At 41.0% G+C, this 22,989-nt stretch overlaps 1 protein-coding gene across 6 annotated transcripts in view; it reads right to left on the bottom strand.

Annotated features, from left to right (window-relative positions):
* PTPRM (protein tyrosine phosphatase receptor type M) overlaps positions 1–18,141 on the bottom strand; it is a 443,671-nt gene extending 425,530 nt beyond the window's left edge. For 3 of the 6 annotated variants that reach the window (XM_018908949.3, XM_018908937.3, XM_050971532.1), the window contains exon 1: positions 17,802–18,137. In XM_018908949.3, coding sequence (XP_018764494.1) covers positions 17,802–17,874 — 73 coding nt within the window. In that variant the 5' untranslated portion in view covers positions 17,875–18,137. Of the gene's footprint in view, positions 1–17,801 lie in introns of all 6 variants that reach the window. The other 3 variants (XM_050971533.1, XM_050971531.1, XM_050971530.1) reach the window with 2 other exon arrangements.
* Between the last annotated feature and the right edge of the window lie 4,848 nt (positions 18,142–22,989).

Consider the following 22,989-nt stretch of genomic DNA (forward strand, 5'->3'; position numbering starts at 1 on the left):
TTAGAGAAACAATCCTGCCATCAACAAGTCTAAACTATGGCAGGTAATACATTCAGGCATTATTAAGAGTTCTGAGTCTTTAACAAGAGCATTCCTAATCAATAAAAATGTCAAAGCCGAATCGGTTTTGCTTCTTTCTTCTCCTTGATCATACCAACTCAGAAACTCCCAATGCTACAAATTACCACTTCCAATCCTCCTCCTATGCAGCAGAATCCCTGCTCCTTTCCAGGGAGGGTCAAGGTGAAATGCTTGTGATGTAGAGCTGAAGCCCTGCAGTTCCCTATTTACCAAGCCCTCCAGACAAGAAAAGTGGTGCATGTGAGCCAAATCCAAGCGATGCTAATGCACTAATGACTGACATGTGGCAGAGGCACAGACACATAGATGCAGCCTGACATTAATGGAGAGATTTGCCTGTGGTCATGCACGGGAGGGGGGGCAAAACCAGACCCACCTGCCTCGTGTTTTAACCTGAGTATGAAATCAAATGTCAGAGAAGATTAATTAGATGCCAGGAGTTTTATTCTTTTCTGTTGATAGAAAAAGCACATTTCCATAATGTGAGGAAGCATTTATGTGGATAGCAAATCAGGTTGACATTGAGAGAAGGTTTACTTTATTGTGAATGCTAGCTATGTGGTGCTTGTCAGTGCAATTACTTTCTACTCAAGTGGTTTGCTTTTTAACATTTTATTATCTTAACAATAAAAACCCTGGAAGCAATAATTATTTATTATGCTAATTCTTTAGCTTTTTTCTTATTAAGTTCTGCCAGACCATTAAAACTTGCTGTTTTCCAGAAATAAACCTAATTTGTTAATATTCAGCCAATTATGGAAAAAAAAGAAAGAAGGCAAAAACAATCTCTTTACTGGTAATTAGTTACTAACCAGTCAATTTGTACGCCTATCAGCTTCCCCATAAATTCCATTTTCATTTATTCAATACCCAACATTTCTAACATCATTCTGATCAAAAACAACTTCAAAATACTAAGTCCACTGTAGATTTTTTTTATAAATAGTGATTTAAGCAGTCTGAGAGGCAGCAGGGCTTTAGACCAGACTAAAAATGCACTATACTCAAGGACTGCATTTTAATTATGAAAACCTTTTAGAACATCCCTGTTTTATTAACAGTAAGTGAAAGACTATAAACAAGGCTTCAGTATGCACCACTTCTCCTCAATCCTGCCTAAAGCCCTCAAGGGGAAAGAGCTTCAATGTGCTTTCATTTCTCCCCCCTAGCATTTTTAACTCTGAATGCCTCATCTCACCGGCTTTAAAATTCATTTAACATAACAACCACGCAGTTATGCTTCTTTCTTCTCTTTTTTTTTTAATATACAAGTGTTCCCTCCTTTAGGAATAAACACCAAGGCCACAGCTCTCAAACTCCCATGGCATAAATGCAATATAGGAGACCATAAGCAATCTAAGCAGAAAAGCACTGCAACTAAATGTACCTTGAAAAGCTCTTAGTTTGCAACGCTTTTATAAAGCTTCGTGTCCATGCACAGACTGTCCCTACATTTCACACAGTGACAGTGGTAGTAATCCCTGGAAAACTTCTGGAACAAATTCCCTAGCTCAGAGCTTAGTGCTCTCTGAGCCAGTACAGTGCTAGCTTCTTCCACGGCAAGGATGCAACGCTCCAAGGTTTGTCAGAGCAGCCCCCCCCAGCTTCAGGGAACAAATACAAACTCCTGAGCTGCCACCACACACAAGAGTAGGGCCAGGCTTCTCCATCGCTCCCTACTTCTGAGACAGCTTTCTCCTGTACCTCCCACTGGGAGATTCTGCCTGTGGCAACAGAAAATTCCCTATTAATATGTAATATATACCATAATTAGCACTGTAAAGCAGGTAGTTATCTCACAACTATCCTTCCATCCCCTCTCTCATACTCACTGAAGTTTATTTACGGGGAGGAAAAAAAAGAAAGAAAAAAGAATCCCACATAACTGGTGAAGCAAATCTGATTATTTTTATTTGTATTTTTAAAAAAGTTAAGATTAAGCTTAAAAAGCTTTTTTAAAAAGTTCTAAGATTAGGCTTTTGCTTCTAGCATTTTTCTCCTACATAGGAGGTGTGCAACAGTGACTGAAATGGCTTCTCCCTGCCTCTGTAGGGCTGGATGCTGTTCGGAAGGATGGGTGTAGTGCAGCTGCCAGCCACGGCTGTATAGCAACCCACTCTCAAAATCACTAATTACAGGTGCTGAAGGAAAAAAAAAAAAAAGAGAAAGTGGTGTACTAGATCAAACAAAAATGCATATATATACAACTTTGATGTCTTTACCAACAAACTCCTGGCCTTTTGTACAAAAAGAGCATGAAGAATCACCACAAAAATGCTACTGATGTTCAGTACCACTTGTCATCCTAAGGGAGAAAAGCAAAACCAAACACACCCCACAAATAAATCAATCAGGCCAGACTATAAAAGTCATTAACTATTAACAAAAATCAAGAGCAGAAAGGCACTCTATACAAAAGTACTTTTTAAGCACAGAGTCTAGAGATGGAGGTATTAACTTGCTTTTCTGAATACATGCACAGCATTATCACTTAGTCCCTCCCAGGACATCAGGTTAGGCCTTTAGGGTTTATAACATTAGTTCAGCCTTTCTAATGAAGTGTGTGCCTCAATGACCTGACTCTTTTACAGAAGCAGCAGCCTGATTTGGAAGTCACTGCATTCCCTAGCCATACCTCTGACTAAGCATGTAAAAACCTCTGAAGTTCTCCTATTCCTGGATCCCAGAGCTATTTCATCGGCAAATCTAAGCCAGCGCGAGTTGCATTTGCTACCAAAAGGTAGAGAAGGTCAATTTTGAGTTTCAGCATGATTATCCCTCTTCAGCAGAAATTTAGTATGTACTGCCTTTGAGTTTTCATCTCCAGACAGACTGTATTTAAGTGAATTTAAGATTAAGTGAATACTAATTTATTTTTTTTAACATACAAAAATTCCCTCAAAAACTATTCACCTACCAAAATACTTCAAAAACCAAATAAACTTGGGAGCTACACAGAAACTCCTAACTAATTCAGACTTCTACAGAACACACCTGAAGACAATTAGCTTTTGGCAATGACTTCTGGCTGCTCTACTCACCATACCAAAATAAATACACAGTACATAATTCGAGAGAAGCAGTGTACATAGAACGACCCAAAGCTGAAGCCTCTGATTTTCTCTCTTAGGACAGACATCAATTTTTTTATTACTATACTCTAAAAAGTATATTACTACATTTGATGCAGAAACACTAAATGTAATGCAAGAATAGAAACAGAAAAAGCTCTTTAAAAATATAAGATGACGTGATGCAAGCTATACAGCCTGTTATTTTCATTTGCCACCCATGCATGTCAAATGGCAATAATTTACAATAGTAAAAATCAAAGCCATTAAGTACATACAGAGCTCTGAGAATTTCAGGGGTGAAACAGACCAGTTTCTCACAACAGCTTAGAGTTCTGTTGTGCATAAAGTGCAGAGTAAAACTCCATACCACTGCAACTCTTATCTTGTGTATGCACAGGAAATTGTAAGGAGCAGCAGTAAACTTTCTCTTAAAGAAAATTAATTGCCCTGAGTGCAATATTCCTATATCAAAGGCACATTAGTTCACAGTCACCTTCCACATCAACATAAAAATTTATCGCAAGTGATGTCAAAATCCACTAAGTCCCACTTTGTTTGTTTATTACTGATTCATTGCTGGAGGCAATTAGCTCCATTCTCAAATGGGCTGCATTAGCAGGCTGACTCCAGAGCAAAGTCAGAGTTGGGAGCACAAACCAGCTCTTAATATAGATAGATTTGAACAGAAACAGATGAGGAGTGCTCATAAAATCTATGGCATAGCTGTGTGATAAGGCATGTATTTTCCATCTCTAGGTGGGTAGTGAGTATCTTCAGAAACAAAAACTCAAGTGACTTAAGAGTTCATCTGCCTGAACTATTAAAGGAACACACCTCTAATAAATTCATTATCCCATTATACAACTGCAGCCATTACACAGTTTTGGAATGATTTAAACTAGTCTGACATAGGTGGACCTGCACCCAGTGTGTGTACACAAGATCAGAGTAACCTTTTCTAGTCCCAGTCATGACCTCACCTTAGCTATTCTTACTGCTTTCAGATATCTGAGACGCTGTTTGCAAACCTTCAGCTATTCTTAAAAGTCACCCTGCTTTTCAAATTCATGATTCTGTTGATACTGTAGAAGCCAGCAAAAGAAATCAGCTGCAAGTCTCAGAGCTACACAGTGCTGAAGACGTCAGTACAACTTGCTCCCATCATTAAAGAGAGGAAACAGAATCCAACCAGCGTTCAGCTTCCCAAAGCTCTGTGATCTAATTCTATACAAAAGGCTTAATAAGGTTTAGGCTCACAATACAATTAGTAATTTAGCTCACAAATTAGACTATCTATTAACACTCCAGCAGAGACATCAGCTATATGAGGATTAAGAAGGAATCTGCTGCTCTCAATATTGGAGCGAGAACTTGAATGCTTTAATAGACCACTTCAACTTCTGCTAATGGGAACATATATTGCATTGTACAGGATGATGTGAGCTTGGCCAGCAGCCCGCTCATAAATTGAAATTGCATCAGTATGAACCACAATAATAATTTACACAGTACAGAGTGGTAACTTTTGAGCTCATCTTAAAGCATAATTTTAACTAGCAAAAATATGTACCAGTAGTGTGAAATACACTGGATTTGCATTAGAACTGCACATAGAAATAAGGCCCAAAATTTGGTAATTCATCATGGACAAACCTAGGTCAACCCAAGGGATGGAAATTATATTGTACAGTATTTAACCACAGTATTTGAATAAAGAAGCAACTGTCTTCCAAATCTTTGCAAACCATATTTATTCTGTATCTATTAAGAATGGAAGCAGACATATGTAATAAAAGATTCTTTGTCATCTTCTCCCACAAGCAGTGCCCAAAATATTTTTAAAGAGAGCTTTTTCTAGCATGCTTCTTAATGGTACATTGCTCGCACAGAAAAATAATCCAGATGAGATTTCAAAGGCAGGCTAAAAAACCACTCTACTTATCATAAGAAACTAAAATTTTAACTGCTGTGTTTGAAAAGTGCTGTTTCTATTTCCAGAAAACTATACATGTAACTACATTTCTAAAAATGCCAATATTGCTGTGTTCATGCTGACTTGTGTTAAAACTTGAATTACTTGCAATAACAGGACCTTTATCAAATTACTTGACAGTATGCCCATAACTGACTGTATTCATCTTCAGGTTTTAAGCTTGTGTTTGTATAATTAGGGCCAGTATTACTAATTCTTTATAGCTTGAAAACAAACAAATAAATCAGTTCATCAGTTTACTTCACACTCTAGTAAAAACCATTCACATTCAAATAATATTATGAACAATGTCCATCTGGTCTGAAATCTAGATCTGGCCACTGTATCTCATTCCCCACCAGCACTGCCTGCTGTTGCTATCGAGCGTTCAGTGTGAACTCACTCACAGCAAAGCAAGACTCAAACCTCACTCATTCACAGTATTTACTTACTCATAAGCACATGCTTTGCTGTCATGTGTGCTAGCACAGGCATGGGACTGTTTTGGTCTTATCTGTCTCAAGGAGAAATAAAAAAGGCAAACCCCCTTACTTGCTATGAATGATACTCAGGCAGGCAGGAATTGTATCCCCAAGCTTCCACCACAGCCTCCCAGAGGCTCTGCAGCATTCTGAAAACATGCACATACCTCTCCAGACTGGAAGGGCAGAAGTGCCCCACAGCAGCACAGAAAATCCACATCAGAGCTGCCAAGCTGCAGGCTCAGCTCTCTCCCCAGCCCAGGCACTGCTGCCTAGAGCATGGCACAAATCATTTGAGGAGAAGCTGCACAGAGACATCATAGCAGCTTTCCAGCATATGAATAGGGCCTACAAGGATGCCACAGAGGGAAGTGGAGTGGTAGGACAAGGGGATATGGCTTCCAACTGAGAGTAGATTTAGATGAAATATTAGGAAAAAATTCTTTCCTGCGTGACTGGTGAGGCACTGGAACAGGCTGCTCGAAGAATTTGCAGATGCCCCAGCCTGGCAGTGTTGAAGGCCAGGCTGGACAGGATTTGAGCAACCCTGCCTAGTGGGATGTGTCCCTACCTGTGAAAAGAGTTCTGAACTACATAATCTTCATGGCCCCGTCCAACCCAAGCCATTCTGTGATTCTATTTGTGGAACATAGTGATGAGGAGCTGACATGAACAAAGAAAAGGCAGTGGAGGGAGCTCAGGAGGTGGCAGGTAAGCAATGTATTCTTAGAGGTGGCCTGGTGGTTAACAGGTTTGTTAAATATGTATTATGTTGGCTGTGAAATACATTGTGCTAAAGCACAATTTTAGAACTGAGAGCAGGTAAGAACCCTCCCTCTTCCTCTGCACAAAATTCCACAGTACACAGCTCTGGAAGATTGCTATAATTGGCCAATTCTTTCTTTTATTGCTAGACTCCTGGGCAAAGTCAAAGCACTGAAATCATGGGAATTGGGTGGCTTGTTAATGTCACGTATTTGCTCAAAGCCAGTTTCAAGCATACAGATCCCTTTTTTTGAAGTCCTCCTCCCAAAGGTCTAGAAATACACATTTTTTAATCCTGGCATACAAGCAAGAATTAATTTTTCACGGCTACAAATCTAGTGTGACATAGTGCAGTTTGTGAAGACTTCAACAGACTGAGTTCTGGAAAAGTGAGATTTCTCACCCACAGCCAGTGAGTGGTTCCCAAACAGTTGTTTGAAAAGCTGTGATCCATGCACTATGTGCACTGATTTGAAGCAAACAGGGATGTCAGATAGTGCTTGACTGAAAGAGATTTACTGTGGACCAGTTCACGAAAACACAAGTTTATGTTCATTTTGAAATTAAATGTAATTCAAAAATATGGACAGTAAGCATTGCTGTCTTGGGGTTGGGGCTACACATCAGAAACTGGTTCCATTTTTTGCTTTGGGCCAACAGAAACGACAGGCAAGCAGTAACTTTAAAAATGCAGGTTTCCATGTTGCAGTGTAAACTACAACCTACTGCATATAACCAAAACCTCTGAAGTAGTTTCTGACTGATGTCAGAATGACCCCACAGCTGCTGCTTTCCACTTCCATTCATCAAGTCAATACAGATACCTTCCAAATAAAAATTTAGACCTCCAAAGGCAGCATCTGTTTCTCTAAGGAATCAGAGAAAAAAATTTCAAATGCAACAGAAAATGCATGCACTGTTTACATTCCCTAATTCCCCTTGAGTTGACCTTGGCCATTCAGCTAGATAAAGCCCAGACAGTCTTTATCTGAAATTCTCAGTCTGAACATATGCTTCACCCCTACTCCAAGTCAGAATTAATATCTGCTCCTCAACACTCCAATTCCACTGCATGACAGAGGAAGGTACAGGTGAATAAGGCTGAAGTTCACAGTCAGCAATGATCTGCCACTGAATCAACCCACAGGCACTACAGTATGTTTGTCTAAGATTGAAAACAGAAGTAGCTGAGGAAAATGATTTTAAAGGGGTTATTTCCATACATGGATAACCTTGTGCTATATACTGGGCTAAAATTTCAGTAACACTTCAAGGCTTTTTATGTTTACACCTTTCTGTGGCCACAGAAAGTTTTTAACAAGGTTAAAACATTTAAGTGCCCAAAATTCAGGATTGCAAAGAAGTACCAGATTCTCATGGACAAACTTTCCAAAGAGCAACTGTACATGTAAGGATCCAGCTCTGAAACCTCTGCAAGACTCAGTTAAAAACCCCCATCCATATCTGCTGGTGGTGCACTGCTGCTGCAGAAGTCAGGGGTTTTACTTGTCAAGAGTGTATTTCAACTTGTCTTGGGCTCCTGGGCCCAATGCAATTTCAATTTCAATTTTTATTTATTTAGGAGTGTTTGAGACAAGTGTGTGCTTGTCTCAAACACTCCTAAATAAAAAAAAACAAACCCCAGTGTTTTCCAAATCCACAAATGAAAGTCCTACGCCAATTCACATAAATCCCTTACTAGCCTAGATTTATAGAGGCAATTCTAACAACAATTCTTGAAGTAAAAATAAACAAAACACACCTCATGAAATTATATGTGCTCTTCAATCCATGTGCTTTTCTGTTGCCATAAACAGCAGGTACTATTGTAATGGGAACATTCAGGCTTCCATTTCACATTTTCACCCTTTAAAGTTTTAAACAGATGTTAACTTTAGTTGTCTTTTGGTTTTGTTGGTTTGCCAACACAAGGTCTGTGATGCTCACAGGCCTAACCCCAAAAGGTTTCCTTCCCATTTAGAAAGTTGTTAGCAAAGGTTTTCCCCTGAGCTAGGAGCTGGGACAGAGTCAAGATGACATCTCTCAGACACGGCAAAAAGGGCATCAGCTGCACAGCGCCTCACAGTTATTACTGGGACAACAATTTATCTTTCATAACTGAGAAATTACTTCAGTATCAAGCTGTCTCTGCAGAAGTTAAAAAGAAAAAGCTTAAGTGATGTGTTATGTAAAGTGCTTATATTAAAGTGTTGCATGCGGTGCTTTGTAAAATAATCTTCATCTACTCTGCAGAATTCAGAAAAGGTAACATTAAAGGAAAAAGGCTACAGCTATTTTCAATCATTAACAGGAAAACTACCCCACTGAGAACTATGGTTCCTGGAAATGCCCTTAACTGCCTCTATCTCCTAAACATGTGACAGTATTTAACCATGTTTTTGAGTTTCCAGGGAAAACTGAAGCTAGAGGTGATGACAAGCGGCTGCTGTAAACTTTCTCTAAATTGTTTTGGGGTTCTGAGTTATCACCTTCCTTTCTTTTAATGTTTTGTAAATGGAAATCCAGCAGACTTCTCAACCATGTGGAAAGAAAAAAAAAAAGAAATTCCAACTAGTCTGGCTATGAAGATCCTCATCCATGTCACAGCCAAATGCCAGAGCACAGAGTTAAATCTGGATCTCCCACACCTATGTGGGAATTCTAATCACCAAGCAACTGTTAAAACAAGAACTTTAAAAAATGTATATAAATATATATATAGACACACACACACACACACACACACACACACACACACACACACACACACACACGTCTTCTTCACACTGTCCTCCAAGGGTGTGGTTCACGTTAGGCAATGTCATCCTAACACAGAACCAGAAAAGTCTCTGGGCTCAGAAAGCTCCACGGGGGAAAAGGAGTTCCTTGGTTAAGATTTTATGACATATCCTAAAATAGTTAAGGAAAAAGAAGTATTACACTATAGAAAAACTTTGAACTTCCAAATTAATCATCAGAACACTCTTGTTCCTGAATTACACTCACTGACAGAAGCATCACAGCAATTACAATATGCTACATATAGTCCCAACAGGTATGCAAACAGTGTCAAACACCCTGAAACAAAAATATTTCCTTTCAAGTTTCTGCCACACCTTTGAGCACACTCTGAGTAGGCTGTACATTTGTTAGGAAACATTGGACTTCTCAGAGTGAATGAGAAGGGTGGAAGATGGAAGCAGCAAAAATGAAAGTTTTCAAACAAAACATATCGAAATCATGTAAGAAGAATAAGCAACTGTACCAAAGTAAGCAGCTACAGGGGAAACAGTTATGTCTGCTATGGCAATTGACTTTCATGTTTGTTTTCAACTGTTCACTGGACTGTTTGCTAGCACAGTAAAAAGCCATGAAGGTAAAAAAAGCAGAAGTGAGACAAACAGAAGTTTCTATGTAGGTAGAGGACAATGTGAACCCCTTTAGGAAACCTTCACCTCTCCTTGAGATTTAACCTGGAAACACTCTTTTTGTTAGAAACTATGAGAAACTCTACGCTCAGAAATTCTACCCTCAAAATCTACTGTAGGTTTGGTAACCAAAACTTTAAGATGTGCATATAGCTGACCATTTTTTGGTCATAAACAACTGCATCAGTCATAGCAGCATGACAAAGCATGCAAAAAGCACCAGCTGCCAAAATAGGTATTTGGCCATAGAGGGAAAGAAAAATACAGCCCCTTCCTGCCACTACCTCTGCATCAAGTACACCATGAAAAATGCGAAGGTCTGCTAATGGGCAGTAACTCATCAACTTTAAGACAGGGGCATACAAACTAGTACAAAGATTACAGACATATATACAAGTATGTAACTGCACATATCAGGGGTGGAAGTTATTTACTCAGTCTAATGTATATTCACCAGAAAAAAAAACTTGAATAGCCATTCAATTTATCTGTAACAATCCATCAAGCAAACCTTTAGTATTAGGTTACTGATCCACTATTTATCCACCTGAAAGTACACAGAAACTCCTGTAATATCCTCCTCAATCTTATGTTAGAATCTTATCAGCACAAATAAACAGTTCTTTCACCTAATGAGCCTAAATTTATGTGCTACAGAATTAAAACAAAGGTCCACTGACAAAAGTATTCTATCCACTACATTATTTATTAATAGGCTGAACCAGACTTTATTTTAGAGTTTAGGATAAAAGCTGTGACAGGATTCAAGATAATAAACCATAAGCTTTCTGAAAACTTCCCCAAAATAACCGTGCCTTAAACAAAAAACCCAAGCAACAAAACAACAAACAAGCAAAAAATCCTCCAAATTTATGTGTGATGGAAAAAAAATCTGCTCTAAAACAGGAGTGTGATGCTCTATTTCATTCTCCAAGAAAATGAAGAACTGAAGTGATAAAAGAGGTAATTAGCTGTTAGCTATTCCAGAGCAAAAACACATTTCTAATGATTAACAAAAAAATGCTGTAAGAGATATTTATAATAGCTTAACAGTGAAGAAGATTAAAAAGACAAAAAACCGGGGGGGAGAGCAATAAAAAAGCTAATCTACCCCACAAAAAATCCCACTCTAATAAAAAATTCTTTTTCTAAATCAGGGTAGATTACACACTGGGGGTGGGGAGGAGAAAAACAAACAGTCATAAGTGAAATGCTGGGTTTACACCATTTCACAGAAAAAAATTAAAGATTCATTAACATCATTACATTTAATCATATGTGTAAAGATAATCAACTATGCTATGTAAAGCTGTCAGAAGACATATCTGAGCATTGAATACATTATTAAAAACAAATGTGTTGAAAACTAAGATAATAATAAGAAAACATGAATAATTATAAATTCACTCCTGTTTTCCACAAGTAATTCAGCTGCCTTTTAGGCTTCAGAGTATTTTTTTTACATCATCTCTTCTAGTGACATGCATCTCTTCCATGCTTCCAGCAAATGCTATACCTTCTTTCCCACCTTTCCCCCCCAGGACACACGAAGTCTAACCTGTTTTCAGAACTCCTTCCTGCTAATACTGCCATGGTTTTGTCTGAACAACTGTGTTTATTACTTTTTTTTTTTCCCTCCTACCATTGCTCCTTACGTGGCAAAGGGTCACTGTTGAGTCAGACACTTCTGGCTGAGACACTTCTTTGGTATTCTCTGAAGATATTGAGCATGGGTATGCATCAGAGGCATAAATACACCTTAATTTTTACAGTTATTACTCTCAGAAATCTGGGCACAAAAATGTCTGCTTCATTTTTAAAGCATATGTGGCACCTTACCCTCTGCATCTCCTCACAGCATTAATGGAAGCCACATGGCTTGAAAACAACACAAATGGTTGTTATGCCAAAAGGAAACAGAATTCCACAGACAGCAACATCATCTCCATAGATAATTATCCTAAATGGATCAGAAAGGTTCTTAATAGGTTGTGAGGAGACAGGTACTCCCTAAAAACTTAAGGTTATATCTTTACCATCTTAATTGATTCTTAAAGATTATCAGATCTCTGCAGCAACAGTTCTTGCATTTAGAACACCAGGAAAGTAGTGACAATTTCTCTGTAGTTTCATGCATTCTATCATGTATTTTTGTCATATTAGAGCATCCATTCGTCTTTCTGTTGAATACTAACACTAATACTGAAATCAGTTATTTTACATGTAATTAAAAGTTCATTTGTATTGTAATCAAACTGATGCAAACAAGCCGCCAATGGATTAAAATTCTCTAGGTCACAAAAATGCATCATCTGTTTTCACACCTCCCCACCTCCAAATACACCTACATTCTCACAATGCCTAGCTTACAGCCTTTTCTCTTCCTATGCTTAGAAAAATGGATTTAGAGATGCAGCTACACCTAGTGATCAGCAGCAGATCACAGCAGGCAAAACTCTGGAAGACATGACAAAATGATTCAGAAAGAAGTATCTGAATACATTTGGGTGAACAGACTGGCACAGGAAAATTTATTGCTACTTTTTTTTTTGTTTCTAATTAATGACCATATGTTCCAAATTGGTTTCAGTGTCTCCAAATCATGTTTTAACATATAACATTACACATCAGAAATAAGAGAACTGGAAGCTATCAACAAAATCAAATGAAATTAAATGAAATCAGGAGATGATTCTCAATTTTTCTTACAAAAAATGAGCAGGTAATTCATCTGCATTCACACATTAACACTTTGTTCCTGGGAAAATTAACAAAACTAATATTCTTTCCACAGGAGTCATAATTTTGAGCTGAAAGGTTCATAATTGCATGTCATTTCCTGGGGAAACATCTTCAGAATTTAGTGACATAGCACAGAAATAAGAGTTTGACAGTGATACTAACAAGCTTTAAACACTAGAGATATCCCTCTGAAAAAGCCTTTCCTTTGGCATAAAGTTGCAACACGTGAAATACAGGATCAGTTCACAGATCCTGACCCCGCAACATCACTGGACTTTGTTCCATCAAGTCTACACTTATTATCTCCCCCCCAGCTGAATCCAGCGATGCACACTCAAGGGGTTGTGTCAGCTGGAATGTGCAGAACTGGCCTGGCCACCAGCAGCTCGCCTGGCTGACATTCTCACTGACCGTGGCATGGTGTGGGTGAGCGCTCAGGAGAAATGAACCATCCCTACATCTCCAGGTCAGAGTTAAGTGACATTAGCGAGGTGGAGTTCAGAAGCTTGCTCACTCTACCCTAACATGTTCTGTGATTTGCCTGGGGATCAGGTCTCTCTAGCTGCCAATCTAGCAACTTCTGTGAGCACTGAAGATATCATTATTTCATATATTATATGCGCTTTTATTGTTTCAGGACACTGTGATTTGTTTTCCTCATGAATTCTGAAAACTGCTAAATAATGAGACAAAATGAACACCATAGCACTTTTTTCACCCAGTGTTATTACATCCTTGCAGTATTTTTTAAGATTTATTTTTAATTTGTGATGATGTTTCATTACTATCTCTTGAAACCAAAACAGCTAAATAAAATAAATTTTAAAAAACAAACATACCCACCACACAATTTCTTTTTTGATGAACTGTATCACTTCCAAAGCCCTGACTCATTTTTACCTGAAGCATTCTAAACCACATCCCAGTTCACATAGGAATGCAAAGTTTACTTCATTTGTTAAAACTGCAAAAAGTTAAAAAAAAAAACCCAAACTAAAAAACAACATCACATTTAGAGGCAGGTTTTTCAAAATGCTTCCAACAATTTCCTAGAGTATTTTAAATATGAATCATCTTAGATGTAAAACAGAAATCAAGTAATTCACCTATACACCTAACAGCTGTAACAGCAGCAGCAAAAATCTCTGAGCAGCGGGAAGTCTGGTTTGAGAATCTTCCCCCACAGCTCTCACTGTTTAGTGAGGGAAGTCCATGCTATGACCTGCAGCTGGAATAGTTTTGTAGCTGAGCTGACAAGCTGCATCAGCCACTCACAAAGCTGCATCTGCACTGGCATTTGTTACTTCCCTTAGAAGATGCAGCAATACAGACTTGATGGATGTGAGGAGAGAAAGAAAAGCAGGTGGAATAAACAATGCAAACAAAAGCAGAATTTGCTAAAGTGAGATATATTACACTAGGAGTTCTTTGTTGCTAAAGTGATCAGAATAGCTAATACAGACTAGCTAATACAGACTTTCAAACAGAGATCCTGAATACTCTGAGAAATCTCTTTAAACACAGCTAATTATATCAGAAACTTCTTATTTTCTAGGCATTGCCAGGAGCTTCATTTCAGGTAGGATAGGGCCTATGAAGACTTAACCTATATTCTTTCTTTTCTCTGCAGTCACCAAACATCAACATGATCACAGTAAGTTTCAACTTCAACATGTCAAACTTCTTCCTTACATCACTTTTCTGGAAAATGTGTTCTTTCTTTCACCCAAAAATGAGTAGATGAGTCTAAGCACAAAATCTATTCTGAATGCAAGGTTTTGTATTTTTAACCATTAAATAGCTTGAGAATTACTATTCTTTATGTAAAACCTGTACTACCCACTAGGAAAAATACTTTTCATCCCTTTCTTCTCTTCATAATTGCCACTAGTCCTGGTTCATTACAAAGGGACTCCCACAAGTATTTTTAATCAGTCTGTCCATCCCTCTCACTGCAACAGGACTCATTCCTTCTCAGAGAAAAACTAAAACTTTTTAAACCAGTGCATTAAAAAGAGCATTGATATATAACCTCCGTGCTTTTCACAGCAAAAGAGAATATAACAGACTAATAATAGCCCTCCCTCCGTAAGAGTCAGGCTGTAACCAAGAAACACCAATTTCAGAATTCAGGCCGTCTGCACATTTACATCTACCTGAATACAAATGCCTCCATAAAAACACAGTTTCCAAGTTCTGTTACACATTTCCTCGCTTTCAATTTCAGCTCCCCATTTTTGTATTTGACAGAACTCATCCCATCCAGACTCTTAATTTTAAGGAGATCAAATATTTAAGTTTACAATGTCTCTTTTAACTTCCCAGATCTCTATGTTTGACCTAAATCCCTTACAGGAGTGAATTGCTGTCTCTAGCCTGAATAATCTACCCAAGCAGGTGGACGAAGGAAGATGGTGAAGTCAAGTGGCATTTTCTATGACTGAACACCACTTTTCAGGAACTTTAGTAATATCAACATTCAGTCTTCACATGAGACCGACTCAATAACATTTTGTTAAGATTATAAACAAAACCAGGTAAATTAGGTGTGCTATAGTTTCTCAGAAAGAAACTAAAAAATAGTAAAAAAACCCAACCCCAAAACTAATCTTGCAGAAAGACTCTAGCTACTTTTAAAAACTTAGAATAAGTAGTACTGTCCATTTAAGACAATGCTTTCAGTAACATCTCTTAAATTCAAATTCTTAAGATCATTTACTTCTTGAACTGATGAATACAGAATTTTAAAATCTTTAGTTAAGGACTCAGAGAAAATCTCATTGTTATTAACTGTTAAGCTGCTTTCAAAAGATTACTTGAAAGCTCCCAGGCCTTAAAAAGCCAAGATCTGATCTTTCAGTAAGATTATTTTCTAAATAAGAAATTCAAATAAGACAATTGCTGAAGACAACATTAGAACCAATCTTTGTGAAACAAATCAGTCAGTTTAGAAAGGGGTACAAAATAAAAATGGAACTATAAATGTCACAGACACTCAATTCACATGCTGCTATTCTTTGCTTAGAACATGTGTGGAGTTGGTTTTGTTTCTTTTTCCTTTGTTTGTTTTTAAACTTTTCATAGGTTAGTCATATAACTCCCTTCTGCAATAAGGGACAGCAGTTACAAAAGATAACTACCCAACTCAAGGATGGATTTTTCTGTCATTTAATTTCTATGACACTGATGCATCAAGGTTTTAACAAAAGAAAGAGAATTATTTTTCCCCCAAGCAAAAATTATACCCAGACACAAGCTTCATATGGTAAAGCACAAAAATGAAAATTTCATCAATTTCGTTCCAAGTGCCGAGAATTGACGCTAAAAAGAAAAAATTCTGTTCATGCATCTTCACAAATAATCTTTACCTTCAATACTTAACATACATATATATACATGGGGAGAAAACTGGGCAGATTCTGCAACCCTTGCCATCTCACTGAAATGTGTAAATAGAAACCTCTGTTACTGAGTACTTCAGATGGTGTGGAATTGCACCCTTGGAATAACTGTGCACAAGTCATTGATTAATTGTTCGTGGTTTATGGCACTGCTCTCTCCACAGCATGTCAGGTAAATGAATACAACGGATACAAGCCAAACAGTAATGTGGGATTGTTCTTCAGCAACACAAAGAGCACTTAAGCGCTGATCCCAGTACAGCATCAGCACATCGCATGCACAAGCCACTTAATTTCCAGAAGAAGAGTTGCCCCAGCTTAACTTTAAACAAAAAGTTAGACAGTTCACACAGGTCAGCAATGAGTTACAGATTTATCTTAATAAACCAAGTGCTCCCATTGAAGTCTGGACACTAGACTTCCAACATTAATGAGCTGTAGAGCGAATATAACTGAGTCCAGTTTCATAATTCGCTGCAGAGCACGCCCTCCTTCTGACAGGAATTTGGGAAATATTTCAACATTGGGAAACATTTCATCATATCACCTTGGAACATAACGTTTTTCTACTCTGAGGTCTTCTGTCTCATCTACAGTAAAAATGCTCTCAAGAAGCTACGGGAAATACCGCTACGTATGCAAGAGGTCCCTGGAACCAAACATAAAACAATAAATTTAATTTTTTTTTTAAGAAGTTCTACACCAGACCACCAACTCCCAGCCATAAAACTTGGTTTAGCTACAGTGCTCCATAGATGCAACACGTAATGTGCAAAATATAAACTATTCTGCAGCCTGAGCAACAAGGAGTCAGAAGGATTGCTTCCCACCAGATCAAAGCACACTTCGCACGAACTGAGGACCAGATGTCTTCAATTTAACGTGCTTTCAGTTGCACTAACTTCATGTTAGGAACAAAACACACCAAAAAGAATTCTGAAGTTACTCTTTGCAGTGGAGCACATAGAACTATTTCACAATCCAAATTTCTGTCTAAAATTACGGGTTTCTCCAACATATAAATAAGACAGGGGTGCAGGCAGGGGACTCGAGACCGAAATAACCATCTGCAGGTCTGGGGCTTCGGGGAACAGAGGAACGCAGCCGCTGATGGGGCACTTGGCGGGGCTTCTCTTGGCTGTGAATGCCGGCACCCATCAGACGCGGGCAGTTCCTGCCCTGCGCTCTCAGGGGACGCTCTGGGGGCTGCAGAGAGCGCGGGCCCGGGGCTTTCCCCGGGCTCTACAGGCGTCTCACAGCCGCACCTCCGGCCAGCGCCGAGGGCGGGGAGCGGCGGGGGCCAGTGCCAAGGCAGCGGCGGGCGGGCAGAGCCGCGGGGCCCCGCCGGCCCCTCCGGGGAGCACCGCAAGCTCTCCTTCCCCCGTCGCGGCGGCGGGCGGAGCGCCGGGGACCGGCTCACCTCGCCCCTCCGCCTCCCGTGCCGGGGCAGCGGGAAACTTTCGGGAAGTCAGCCGGAAAAACGCCGGAGCGAGCCCGAGTCCCGCCCGTCCCTCCAGCCCTGCCGTAGGGCTGCCCGAGCCCCACCAGCCTCTCGACCTTCCATGTCAGGGGCTCAGGGGCGCTAGAAGAGCGGCATCTCGGCACCGCTGCTCCTCGGGACACTTTTCCACCCCATCAACGCAGCGGTTCCGAAGTGTCAGACCCGTCAGGGGGATGGGGATGCGAAAAAAAAAGAAGAAGAAAAAAAAAGAAAAATATACAGAAAAAAACAAACAAAAAAAAAAACCTAAACCAAACCCCCACCGCCTCCGAAGTGCCCGCGCTCCCCCCTGCCCCTCCGCCGCCTGGCCCCCGGGAAGGCTGCCCGGCCCCGGGCTGGCGAGCCGACTCCTTACCTGTGAACGTCTGCGCTCCCGCTGCCAGCAAAAGTCCGGCCAAAGTAACCAGGCAAGTTCCAACTTTCCCCATATTTCCAGCCCTCCTTGCTCCGAATCCAGCAAAGTGCCAAAGTGTTTGCCAAAGTAGGAGGCGCCCCTCTCGCCCCCCTCCAGTCCAGTGGGGAAAGCGAGGAGGGGGCAGCGGTACTCCCGCACTTGGTGCCCCGCGGGCTGTTCTTCCCTCCCCGCCCTCTCTCCGCTCTTAAGAGCAGGGAAGAGGGTGCGAAGTGCCCGACGGCCGCCCACCCGTCTGCCTTCCTCCAGCCGCGCCGCTGCCCCGGGGCCGTGCGGGCGCCGCTCGCCTCCCCCGGTGCCCGGGGGGGGCACCCTTAATCGCGGAGCCTCCTCGGCCGGCGCCGCCGCTAGTCCCCGCTCAGCTCGGCTCCCTGACTGACTCGCGGTCCCCCCCGGCGGGCGGGCGGGCTGAAGGGAGCGGGGAAAAGTCACGCCCAGCCGCCGGCGCCGCCGCTCTCTCCCGCTAGAGGGCGAGGCGGCCGGGCCCCGCCGCCGACAGCAGCTCGGGGGTGGCTGCTGCCTGCGGGGGCGAAGCGCTTGGGTCTCTTTCCCGCCCCCCTGCCCCGAGCGCGACTCGGCTGCGGAGGTGGTGGTTCCGCGCCGGGCAGGACGATGTCGAAAGTTCGCGGACAGCGCGGGGGGAAGAGAAGAAGGAGCCAAAAAAAAAAATATCTGAGCCAGGCGTCTCGCTAACTTTGCCGTGGGCCGGCCCCGGCCAGAGCCGCAGGCGCTGAAGTTGTGGCCGGCGCTGGTCCCTGCCCCGCCGCGACGGGGCCCCGCGGGAGCGGTCTCGCCCCCGCCCCGCCGCTCTGGCGCTGCTCCGAGCACCGGGACGGGAAAGGGGAAGAGCAGGAGAGGGGAGAGCGCCGGCTTTCCATAAGCGCTTCGGTTTGTTTGTACAGGCGGTCTGGAGCCTGTCGGAAGAACTAGTTGGAGGCCACCGCTCAGCCTTCCGAGGGAACCGCAAGCCTGAGAGCCCTGCCCGCACGGCGAGCGGCTGATACCGAGAGGAAATTGAGATGTAAATGGGTTCTCCGGGCTGGCGAGGAGCGGCACTGTCGTGTACATTAATTGCTTTGCATTGGCGTGCTGCTCATAAAACTTAATCTCCTTGCCTAGCCCTCGGTAAGAGCCACCCTTCGCCCCTCCGGAGCGTTTCGGGAAGGGATCTCTGGAGAGCGCCCAGCCCGACCCCCGGTTCAAGAGACGGGCGCAGCTCTTAGTCCTGTGGGTGAAGGATAACGTCAGGAATTAGCAGGGTTAGAGAGGGAGTGATGGAAATAAAATCACATTAAAATGGCAATTATCTCTCATCATTTGCAGTGTGTGACTTCTGGCATTTATCTCCGCGTCACGTATGAAATACAGCTGCATGACAGCCGTCCTCCAGCTGGGGCTCCGGCTCCTGGTGTCCGTGGCACTGCAAGGATGTGTTTGCTAGTGTTAAAACAGTTTTAAAACTTTAGGAGTTCTAGAGGTGGAAATATTTTTGTTGGTTCTCCCTTTCAAAGAAAGGTTTTCCTTTCAAGTGCAGCTGTGGCCAGATTTAATTTCTTGTTCATTCCGTGCGGGTTACTAAAACGATAAAAGCAAGAATTTAGATACTGCTGGTTTTAAGAGCTTGAGCTCAGGTTCTAGGTTTTGATTTTTCTCCAGCACAGATTTCCATGCTGCTCTTCCATGTAGTTAGCCCGCTTCGCTGCCGCTTTCCATTGAGCTCCAAACTGTACCCATCCCCCGCACGGCCGGGCGAGCTCCAGCATATTTAGTGATTTGTGCGTATTCTGAACTGTTTCTACATAAAACACATTAAATCCGGGCTTAGGCACACAGCTGTATCGCTTCCAGTGATCGCCCAGCCATGCTTTTTTCGGGACGCCGCTCTGTTACTTTTTGGGTACTGGGACTCGATGCACTCTTCGCGAAGGGACACGAACTTCGGGGTGTGTGGGGCTACGGCAGCTGCCTCCGAAGGTAACGCAAGGGGGCAGAATAGCATTAATTGTTGTGTTTCCTGACGTCAGACTGCTTCTTTGCAATAGCAAGTGTTCCCTTAGATTATTGTTTGCCCAGAACTTCAATCGTCTCCAGCCCCCCCCCCCAAAAAAAAAGACGTTGCCTTTATTCCCCGAAGCCTTGGTAATCTATGGATGTTTTACAATAAAAATTATTTTTTTTTTAAATTTGATTTTTTTCAAGGTTACATAATTGAGGTAATTTCTATTTTCTTTAAAAGCTGCAGTTATAGCTTCCAAAAATTAGAAACCATGTCTGGTCTAGAGAGTGTTACCTTTGTAGCACAAAACTTAGAAAACCACAAGAAGTGTCATAAGTAATTTAACTTGCAACGAAATAAACTTTAAAATTTGTCTTCTGGTAGACTGCCACTAAATATCCAGAAATGAGCAATTACACCAATGATTACGCTAATGATGACCTCTCTCGGTTCTGAATGTCCAAAGGCACATGAAATCGGATCTCTGATCAGCCGTGCAGTGTGGCAAAGTGTGGTGTTCAGACTTTTAACAGTAGCTCTCCACCCTTTGTTATGGGGAATTGGAAAAATCCATGCCTATATCCACAGCTATCTGTTGTTAGTTTAGAGAAGATGAGATAGAAAGTTGCCCAGTTCTGAGGATTACCAAAGAGCATTGTAAGAGTGTTTGGTCACAGTCGCATTGGGAGTGAGGCTAAAGTGCTTGACCTTCAAAGACACAACCCGTCTGTTTTAATTACAGCAAATCTAAGAAACAGTTGAGCTCCAGGGAATTGCTAAACCAACAAGAACAATAGAAACCACAGGTAATGCATGGCTGATCGGGAATGGTGAGCTGTGTTGCACTGTGTTCAGTACTGGAGCGTGCATGAAAACCATCCAGAAGCTGTACAAAAAGAACTGGAGCATCAGGAAAAGACTAGACATAACCCACAGGTTCACTGGTGCTTTGGTTCTAAGAATGCACTCAAGAAAGTTCATTAAAGTCTAAGCTCTGGCTGGGGAGGGGATTGGAAGAATCTGCATGGGGAAAAAAAAAAAGTACTTTGCTGATTGTTTTTCAGTGACAAACAGATACTTTAGATACCTTACATCTGTTCCTGAACTGGATCACCTCAAAGAAATACCGGTTTACAGTTCCCTATGTTGATATACTTCAGCTGAGGAAGTTCAGGAGGTCCCAGTTATCACAAGTAAAATTATTCCTGCTGAAAGGAGTCAAAGAATGAGACAGTAAGACATGTAGAATAAGAAGAAAATCTGGAAATGGTTGTAACTAATATCTGGGTTTTAATGTACATCAATAGGAAATGCACATAACCAAGTTTCCTTGCAAAGATTTTGTTTTTTTTTTTAAATATGACATTTGTATACATCCCACAGAGGGAAAATTAAACAACCTGATGATAAACTATGAATAATTACACTGTTTATTACAGAAACTTCACTGGCAGACCTGCCCTCTCTTCGCCAATCATTTTCTTGCAGAACCTTTTCCCGTATTCCAGATCTCTGAGCTACTTCTGGCAACTGATTTTTGAAAATTTCAAACTGAACAAGAAATGTATTACTGGTTAGAAAGGTCTGATGTCCAAGTACTTACCATAATGTGGAAAAAGGTCTGCTTGACCTATGTCAGGAAGAATCCTTTGGATAGGCATACATCTACACTTAACAATTAGATATATAGATCGTGTTTATCTATTTAGCTGTTACCTTTAAGATGCTAGTGATATTCACAGTGCTTTTCATTCTGTATTACTGGCCCAAGAACAAGTAAACATATCTCGAATTCTCTAAGACATCAAGGCCACCCTGCATAATCTGTAGCATGAAGTCACCCTTCCTATAATGATACAAAGCAGGAACACTCTCTTGCTCATGTTACAGCAGAAATAGAAAAGCAAAGACTCATATTCAAATATTGGAGGAAGGCCCAAACACCCTGCCGTTTTTTGACCCGTGACAATGCTGATTAAATGGCCAAGAATGTGGGCTACACAGCTGTCACCTGATCTTTTGGTTCAGTAGCAGATAACATCACTCTCACAGCTCAAAGCTATTTTTTGCACTATCGAGTAGTTAGACGAGAGTGATTTTCACTCGCTCTCTCCATCTTGTTTTAAAGCTCAGACAGACAAGCTTCACAAATCTTTCAATAACACTGCTGTTTAAATATAATGAAAAAGTAATTTTCTTCCTGGGACAGGGGCACATTTTCTTAGCTAAGTACAGCTAGTGAGTGAAAGTATGATTTGCTTTGTTAAAAAAAGACAGGCAATGATTCCAATTCTCTGGTTTTATCAAAGCTACTTTTCTCCTCAGCAAAATTCCAGAGGCAATCCTTGGTCAGAAGAACTACTCAAAAATAACATCATCTCTGTAGGTCAGGGGAAAATGTGCCAAAAATTTCTTTTTCCATTTGAGGCTTTTTCTTAAATACAGAGCAGCTAATATTCACTTATCTTTAGGTAGCTTTATCTTCTCACCCAGAGTTTTACTGATGCTCTGTACCTTTTCACTGCTGATCTTTGTCAAAAGCTACAAAAAGAAAAGTATGTATGCTTATCTCTGTGCCAAGATTTATTGATTGCATCATATTAAATTATAATCTGTTTCATAATATTTAACATATCTGTATCTGTAGATGCTATAATGGTTTCATTTGTTACTGAAGAGCTATTTCTGTTTAACTGTAACTCCTCCAGTGTTTATTCAAAAAAGCCTCTCTGTGCTTTTTTTTGAGGGGTAGGGTGAGGTTCCAGTAGTGTCCTTAACAGATCACATCCACTTAATACCTTGTCTTTCCCTTCCTCCAAGGAACCACAAAGAACTGCTTGGCATCTAAGGTCAATCTAAACCAATCTAAACAGCTGCAAAAGTTGCTGCATACAAAATGTTCTATCTTCAGTAGAGGCTTATTATCTTTCCTGCTTATTGCTGCTGGGGGGTGCTGGCATTTGAACTGATCCCTGATCATTCATTTGGCACTGAGATAGATACACTTTTCACAACTGTGACTGCTCCCTATCAGATATTGCCATGTGTAATATGACTGCATTCTTTTTCCTTTTTTTATTTACTGCTACTTGTTTATGCAAGCAACAGTAATTATCCATTTTGTCCCAAGAACAT

Source organism: Serinus canaria, chromosome 2 (assembly GCF_022539315.1).
Source record: "Serinus canaria isolate serCan28SL12 chromosome 2, serCan2020, whole genome shotgun sequence".
Classification (NCBI taxonomy): Eukaryota; Metazoa; Chordata; class Aves; order Passeriformes; family Fringillidae; genus Serinus; species Serinus canaria.